This window comes from Atta colombica, unplaced genomic scaffold, assembly GCF_001594045.1.
Source record: "Atta colombica isolate Treedump-2 unplaced genomic scaffold, Acol1.0 scaffold277, whole genome shotgun sequence".
Lineage (NCBI taxonomy): Eukaryota > Metazoa > Arthropoda > Insecta > Hymenoptera > Formicidae > Atta > Atta colombica.
In genome coordinates this window covers 717,863-727,310 of record NW_017259378.1, presented here as the reverse complement: position 1 = coordinate 727,310, position 9,448 = coordinate 717,863, and the positions used below count along the sequence as shown (strand labels likewise).

The 9,448-nt window shown below is 39.1% G+C and overlaps 1 protein-coding gene across 1 annotated transcript in view; it reads left to right on the top strand.

Annotated features, from left to right (window-relative positions):
• The first annotated feature begins 7,382 nt into the window (after positions 1–7,382).
• Positions 7,383–9,448, top strand: part of LOC108689850 (netrin-1-like) — a 208,253-nt gene continuing 206,187 nt past the window's right edge. The window contains exon 1 of the mRNA XM_018196807.1: positions 7,383–8,781. Within this exon, the coding sequence (XP_018052296.1) occupies positions 7,383–8,781 (1,399 nt within the window). The remainder of the gene's footprint in view (positions 8,782–9,448) is intronic.

The window sequence follows — 9,448 nt, the reverse complement described above, 5'->3', positions numbered from 1 at the left end:
AATAATAATAAAAAAAATAAAGAATAATTTTTATATCTCTCACAATCGCAATATATAATGAAATTCTCTTATGGCAAAAACTGATAACAGTGCGTGTTCAGCAGAGACCAATCGTTATTCACAGTCAACACAACACGTGACGGAAACGGCATGAAAAGGTCAATCCTTAGAAACAAAAGGAACACAGAGAAAGAGTATCCTGATCTCTTTCTTTCTCTTTCGCGGGCAGGACGTTGCAGAGGACATTGCGATCGCGGTCAGTGGCGGCGACAGTAACGGTTTTCAAGTTTTAATCCGCGTGAGGGCGAGAAGCCTAAGCCGAAAAGCCCGCAGCCACGGACGTCATCACGGCCGCTTCGTGCTCGTCCAGCCGCTCTTTCAGATTACATTAATTCGATTAATGGATGCCGTCCATCGTCGGTGGTAGCCGTGCGGTGCGTTCGCTGGATTTCTCCTTGGCCCTCCCGTTCGCTCGCCGTTTTCGCTCGCCTGCCCCGAGCTTTGATGGAAGACATACAGTTCGTGATCGAGGAAATACGTTATCGACATAATGAAAAAACCGACCGCGAGATTCCGAGAAGAATGCAAATTCGATTACATTTGCTAATTTATTATGGATAAATTGATGTATTCATTAATTTGGTAATTTTACATTTTTAGTAGAAAACAGAATAATGATTATAATATAGATTAATAATTATATATTAAATTATAATATATAATAATAATTATATTATTCATGATTTGAAAAGAAATAAAATATTATCATTAATTACTAATTACGTTTATTTAAAATTAAACTATTAAATTACTATTACTATAAAATAGATGATTAATTTAATTTGAAATATTAATTTCAACTTCAGTTTGCGATTGCGTTTCAAGTCCGATAAATATCTTATTGGCGCGCAGTTTATAAAACTGAAATAATACATTTTTGCAAAAAATTGCATTTCGTATTATTAAGCATTAAGATTCGCTTTGACCGCAATTAGGATTACTTTTATTAATTAAGTAAAAAGTAGATTTCAATATTGCTAAAAAAATCTCAAAATTAGAATAGAAAATATTCGAAATCACTCTACAGAGTAATATATATTCTGAGAATTAGCGAGTTCATTCCATTGCAAGTAATGAATAGTTAATGCTAACGATGGTAATCTCCGGCTTTGCAAAAATCCGTTTGTCCATCGAGTAAATGAATAATTAATTGGGAGATCGTATTGCGACCCAAAAAATAGTATCTATCGTTTTTATAAAGAATATAACATTAATAATAATGTTTTTTTTCGGATCGGCAATCTACATACTTATAATTTACATGTATTATTCAACGACACGGGTGATTAGAGCGAAAAATATTGGATGGAATTGCATGAAATTTTACGCATACATTTGTAGTTGTGATTTGTACGATGACTGGTATAAAATCGGCTGTAAAAATTATAATCCATACGCGTAACTTTGTATCACGTCGCATGTCTTCACACATAGTGCTATAGTTGCAATAAATATTATAAAAGTACAAACGTAAATAACGCTTCTCGCGTTTCTTAGTATTCTTCCGCATTTAGCATAGCGTAATAAGAATGTATACGAGTGTTCGTAAAGCGCGAGTCGAGTCGAAACCAAGTTTCCAAATAAAAAATTATTAATATCTCCACATGAATGTTTGCTATTCGATTTAGTCTAATTTCTAATATCTAGATACACATATCGAAGAAAAGGCCGTAATTTCGTAACAGAAATATCTTTTATGCTTACAAGATATTACAATGAGAGAAAAATCAAATTTTAATAATTATTTGTTTGAATAGAGAGTGCCAGTTGAATATTTACTAAATGTAAACATATATTTATTTGGTACAAGAATCATTAATTTTATTTAACTAGTATTACTTTTTATTTAGCAAATATTTATTTTCCGTAAATGTTACATTATTATTTAAACAATTGTGGAAGAGAATTCTCACGAAGAATGCATAATATACACGTATACATATAATTTCCTTCCACAGTTTAATAATAAAGTAATTGAGTGATTACAAAAAGTGTTCAAAAGAGTTCTGCCCGAAGGACCGTCAGAACAATGTATCTGGCTGTGTTCCAAAATTGAGTGCCAGTGAAAATCTATACTGAAAATCTATATTGCACGTAACGTAAATGGTAGCATTTTCAGTGCTGGCAGTAAATTTGGAACACAATCCTAATTGCGGCTGAATAGCGACCGACTCATTTCGCGCGGCCCAATCATACACGATTGGGCGATTTCCCGATAGCTAATCCTCGTGATTTAGGGAGCCCGCGTATCGGTTAGGGGCTTCGCACACTAAAAGGAACGGAGAACAAAGAACAGAGAGAAGAATTTCAACCTATCAGAAACTGTGTATTCCACAATACATGATTTCTGATAAGTTGAAATTCTTATTCTCTGTTTTCTGTTCCCTGTTCCTTTTATTGGAGCCTGTGTGGAGCCTTACTATTACGATGGAATTTTTCTGTTCGCGCGACAGGTTCGCGCGAGAAACTTGTCGAACATTCTTCTTGTACATACAGACAACCAAATGCGTGCTTATAATAGAAATATGCCTACAATTATTTATTAAAATTTAATTTTTTATCGTGCCAGTATGTTGCGTTTGCGTGATATTTCGATCTTCTTTTACGATTATAAATGACAATGTATCTCGAGAAGAAATTGTCGAGCATTGTGATCGAAAATGCGAATGAGATGCTTCTTTCGAATGTCATATTATTAAGCGTTATTATTTCAGTCGCGAGATATTCCTTTGCGTGCGAGAATGCCTCTCGTATACATCCTAAATAACCTTCCCCCCTGATTTTTGACGGTGAATGCAAAGGCGAAAGGCCGCCGAAAGAAGAGTGCGTTTTAACGCGACGAAGTAGCGTCCTGTGAAAAGCATTCCAGCCATCACCTGCACCCAAATGCCATAATTATGTTTCTTGTGCGCCTGCTTCTGGTACAGAGCGTTTGGATATTTTGCCTGTTGGAGGACAGTCTTTTGGCGTAAACGCCTTCTGTTAGACTGCAGGGCGCCTTTAAACGGCTCTCCGTTTTTATACGCCTTTCATCTTGCGCGAGTATGTCGCGCTATCGCGTTTGTGTCGGCACTTTTGACCTCAAACTACAAAATATCGCATAGATTTAGATATATTATATTTAATACTTTTACAGATTTAAAGTAAACTCCATATTTCTTGGCGAAAGTGGATTAGGCAATCTTTTTCGAGTTCAGTTTTGCATTAAAAAATAATTGAACGTACGACTCTGCAAATCAAATTTTGTAAATGAAGGATCCATTGAGGTAAATTTATGGCAATAATTGGAATTATAGAAATTTAATTATTGTTGAAGAATTATTATTGAAATTATATAAATTCTATTACTATTTCTTATGTATGAATATATATTTTTTTATAACAATTCACATCATGGACGTGCTATTTAAAATAATGCTTGTACAACGTACGTATAAAATTATCGAACTGGGTAGATGCAGCATAATTAATAATAGATACATAGTAATCAACGTCGCCTGATTCTAGGACAATTTTCTAATAAGGCGAAAATATATACTACTTCTAAAAATATACGAGCAGTCGCGAAGGTGTTGAAGGCACAGCACTCTATCAACGCTAAAATCATCGTTAATAAAAAAGAGGCTCCGAAACTGCATGATTTACAGGGAGAAAAGAGCACACAACGAATACTTTAGATCAACCGGATTCACGCTCGCCGCGGAGAGATCCGCGGCTCTGACTTAATTCCTCAGGACCTATATTTATCGTATCTGATACCAGATTTCGAGCTGTCAAGTCGGACGAGCCAACGAGGCCTTTCCACATTGCGGTCCAACAGGAGTTTGCGTGACGGCAACAGACGTTGCTCTCCTCTCTCCATTCATTCCCTCCCTCCTCGTCGGTCTCCCTCTTTCTTCCTTTCTCTCTCCCGCTGATCCTCTCGTCTGATGCGTTTTTTCCTTTTTTCTTCCTCGACCGCCAATTCGACGGCGCCGACCAATCGAGCGGCAGAAAACTCGCTCTATAAGCTCTGCACGCAGGCGGACCGGGTCTTCTCCCAACGAAATCGACGAAAGAGGTACCTTCTCGCCCGCGGGGATCGCCGTGAAATAATCCGCTGATAAATTCCTCGAAGATCTTTCTCTTGCAGCAGAAAGGCAGAGAAGCGAGCGATTCTTTACGATCCGCTCGAGGCGGTCGATTCTTTGAATGAACATGTCCCATTGATGAACAACATTCGATTGTTAATTCATCGATGCCGTTTGCGTCTTCCTTGATTAATAACTTTTATACGAGATGTTCCATAACGTATTTCTTAACAGGACGGTGATATTGAACAGATAGTATAATCGAGAACTGAGATATACTTTCTTATCCAAGACATGTTAAGACGTCAATAATTTAATATTAGGTTACGAGCGATTATAAAAAGAGAATTTTGTAATTATAATTACTTGAATGACAGATATTTTACATTTTACTCCAATTTTAAAAGCTAGATAAACAATAACCCATACTATTGTTAACATAGATAATATTTTATTAGCACAATTGACATTGTTTTGTAATGTATATTGGTTGTAACTGTACGTATTCTAAATTTTAATTCTAAATTAAGCAACACCCTAACATATAATAATATTGATTTAAGAATAGATAGAGATAGTTCAATAAGCATATTGCTCTCACTAATTTTATTTTAGAATATATACAATTGTAACAAATATATAACAAAAGCAGCGTCAATTATTCTAATAAAGTATTATTTGTGATAATAACAGTATAAAACATTTACTTAACTTTTAAAATCAGAGAATAGAGTAAAAAATATTGTTTAAATAATTATGAATATATTTATTATCATTTAGTGTATTTCATTTTGACTTTTATAGCTATCTTTTCAGAGAAAACTTTTGGATGAATACAAAAATACACGGAATTCTAGGACAACAGTACGGACTGTCAAATGCTCCAAAAAATATATCCTAGTAAAAAAATTTTCAAGAATCAAGGAAAAAAACAAGTTTTTATTGAACAACTAACAAAGGAAATAGCTATTATAAGACTCGGCATTGTTATTTATACGCTATAATTATAGCACACAAATAACAGCGCCGATTCCTATATGGTAGCCTTATTTGTTAGTTGTTAAATAGAAGAAATCTAAATTGTCTTTTGATTGCTTTTTATTAAATTATTTATTCGAAGTTCCTAGTTTTTTCCGATCACTTTTATTTTTAATTCTGAATAAACTGCATAAGCATAACGTAGCATAAGACTGCCTGGACCAATGAGTATGAAGTATTATATTGATTTACATTAACATGCTCATTGACAGTTTTATACTATACTATGCTTAAACACTTTGTGTGCTATCGTCTTACACACACGTCTTACAACAATAAGAATCACAACAGAAAAAAATATCCAATTATATCTTTCTTGGAGAAATCACTTCTGTTCATCGAAATTTTGATATTCGGAATACATCATATATTTTCACTGAATATGTATTCTATTTATTATTCAATCGGTCATTTACATTAATTATTCAATAGTTGTCATAGCATATTTGCATCTTTATGATATTATATATGATATGACGAGCCTTAGCAAAGTAATAAATTTTGATTTTTAGCACTTTATATTTTACAATTTGGATTGTAATTTAGAAATACAAGACAGTTCTTGTTAATTAGATTCGGTTAATCAAGACATTACTCAAATTAATCAATGGAGATGGTATTCAGCAGTAGGTTGCGGTGTAAATGGAAATGGATTACATCGAGCAATATTATGTCTGAGTATATAGAAGCGACGATAGTGTAACATAGGAGGACACAAACTATAATGTACATGCATCTACAGTAAGTAGACAAATTAATGCGAATATACATTGTTGCACTAACAAGGACGTAGAAGATTAACGTAATATGTTATACGTCATATACATATTATATATAAATTCTAATCATGGAAAAATACTTGAAGACTTTCCGTACAAGCGTAAAGGATAAATTATAAAAAAGATGTATTAGACAAATAAATCATTTTTTATAAGAGTGTACTTTTTATAATCTTTGGAATGGAATCTAATTCTAAAGAATAACAAAGAGTGATAAACCAATTATTGAAAAAAATGGCTCAATTATTAATTTCTAAGAGTGAAATAATTTCACTCTTTAAAATTCGATAACAAAGATTTTAAAGATTTTTGTTATTAACGTATTCAAAAATTTCTTTTTCAAAAAAAAAAATATTCATTAACCAGTTCACCGCCGTCTTCGTTCTCAATTAGAATCTCGTGCAATCGAAAAGCAACGAAATCCCAAATCCAAACGAGCCAACAGGTTAACGTTTGAAGCCGCCGAAACGCGAGCGAAATAAAAGGAAACAAGAAAAATCACGCGCCTGTCCCGTCCTAACTCTCGAGGGAAGCACCCTCGGAAGTCCACCGTTTTTCGGTCCATGGTAGCACGCGCAACATCCCTTCGCACTGGATCTACGATCCATGGACCAGTCTTGAGTGAGCGGGGAGGCCAATGTCTCGTCCGATTGGCCCGCGCGATCTCTCGCAAGCGTGCGAGCGAGAGTGACGAGTCGTTGGTCGAACGGAGATGAAAGGAGGGGGTCAAGGGGGAGGGGGGAGTAGCACGCATCGGGGGTTGCGGGGCGCAGAGGGCCCGTCACCGGAGAGGGACTCGCAGCAGTTCGGATGCGCATCGTATGAGGACGGTGTTTCAGTTAGCGGCGAGCCGCTGTTGAGGTAGGACTGTTTTATTGCCGGTTTCGCCGGTGTCCGATCGCAACCGAATTCCTCCTTCGTTTATTTTCGCGCTACGGAATTCGTCCGTTAATTCATTCGTTGCTCGGCTCGAGACGCGTTTTTCGACGGTCGTTGGGTGAAAAATTCGTGGGTCTGTTGAGTGAGAAAAAAAAAGAATAACTTTTCGAGTGATGAATCAGGCGGCTCCTTGGACAGCATTCTTAGTTTCAGTGTGAACAGTGCGTTTATCTTTTTCGCGAGTCTAAGCGTATGGTTAAATTCATCATCGTGTCGCGTTTCAAGTCTTGGCCAGTGCCAATATAATGTAAGCCGTCGCGAGTGACAGAGACGGATTCAGAGAGACGAACGACAGAAATTAAACGTGCTCTGATTTCAACATGACGCGAAGCGGAATCTAGAACCGATCGCATCTCAGTCCCCCTTTCTATAGAGGGGAAAGTGAAGGTAGGAGGGAAGACGAGGAGACGTAAGAATCTTCTCGTGATCGTCAAATCGTTAAATCGTCAACGATCATCGTAGCGCACCTCCGCAGAGAGGCACAACAGAACGAAGAATGGAGCGGCATTTGCCAACGGCGTGCAGCATGACGGAGAAACGGTGTTCACGCCGATCCTTCCGGCCGTGGATCGTCCTCGCGACGGTCCTGTTTGGCCAGCTGCTGCTTTTGCAGCAGGTCCGCGGCGAGATCTACACCAAGATGTTCTCCAGCCAGCAGAATCCCAGCGATCCGTGTTACGACGAGGATCGGCCACGCCGATGCATACCCGATTTCGTGAATGCGGCTTTCGGCGCAACCGTCGAAGCATCGTCCACGTGTGGCACCGGTGGACCTACCCGCTATTGCGACGTCACCGATGAGCCCGGCGGCACCACCGGCATCGGTCACTGTCACGTGTGCGACGATAGCACGCCCCGGCGACGTTTCCCTGCCAGCTATCTGACCGACCTTAATAACCCGAACAACGTCACCTGCTGGCGCAGCGAGCCGCTCGTCAGCTCGCAGAGCTTCTCGGCGCCTCCCGACAACGTCACCCTGACCCTCTCGCTCGGCAAGAAATACGAGCTGACGTACGTCAGTCTGCAGTTCTGCCCGCGCGCCGCCAAGCCGGACTCTATCGCGATCTATAAGTCCATGGATTACGGCAAGACTTGGCAACCGTTTCAGTTTTACTCATCGCAATGCCGCCGGGTCTATGGCAGGCCCAATCGCGCGACTATCACTAAAGCGAACGAGCAAGAGGCGCGGTGTACTGACAGCCATCGTTACACCGGCGGAGATGGTCTCGGTCCAGTCGGCAGGATCGCCTTTAGCACTCTGGAAGGTCGACCATCCGCCGCCGACTTCGATAACTCACCGGTACTGCAGGACTGGGTGACCGCCACTGATATTCGAGTGGTGTTCAACCGGCTACATATGCCGCAGCAATCAAGCCCAGATCAGGTACCGCACAACGGCGAGGAGCATCACGTGGCGGCGATCGGACTGGAAGAACTGACAAAGCGGGAACGCGAACGCGAGGAACGGCTCAAGAATCAGAAGAACGCGATCCTGCACGTGCAGGATCCGCTAGTAACAGCATTACCGTCGGTCCATCAGGTGATCGCGCCCCAAGAGATGCAATCGAACGACGCGATCGACGCCGCAGTCCGAGACATGGGCTTCGTGCCGGTCACCATCTCCACGACCACGACCACGCTCGCCAGCGTGGCGATGAACGGCTTGGGTCCGGCTACCGCCACCATGGCCCATCACTACGCGGTCTCGGACTTCGCCGTGGGCGGCAGGTGCAAGTGCAACGGACATGCGGCACGCTGTATCCCCGGCAAGGACGGCGAGGTCGTCTGCGAGTGCAGGCACAACACCGCTGGCAGGGATTGCGAGCGGTGCCGACCCTTCCATTTCGATCGCCCGTGGGCTAGGGCTACCGCTAGGGATGCCAATGAGTGCAAAGGTTCGTTTCCGATACTAATTCAATTACCTAATAAGAAATTCAACGCATGTTGTTGAGAATGAATGCGTTGTTCAATTTAGGCAGCAATGATTGAATGTAAAATTTAATATCTCTGAATTGGCTGCATATGTTACAGAATAAAATCTAATGGCAATCATTGCAATATTTGAAACATTACTATGTTTGTTATTTTTTATTTCTTTTACATAACTTTTAATGCATTTGTACATATTGCAATGAGTTACTCTCGGCAACATATTTAATCGACGGATAGAATAATGTCCTAAATTAAACAATTAAAAATTGGAACTGGTAATTGAATAACATCATTAAATGTAATATGGGAACAACGATTTTGCTGAAACGTCTAACAAGTTAAGTAGTTACAGATCTAAAAATATTTTTGTCGATTAAAATAATTATGTAGAACGTTCAAATTGATTGCTAAAATGTTTACAACATTGCTTGTCATATTTGAGATTCCTACATAATTACTTTAATAGTCTAACAAAATTATTTTTAGATCAGTATTTAGTTAAATATTTAAATACTTTTGCGCAAAATCATTCTTTTCATGCGACATTTTATTGAAGAGCTTGTTAGCTCTATACTTTAATCTATACTTTAATTTGAATTTTGATTATATAAATTGAAAACTAATTCAAAG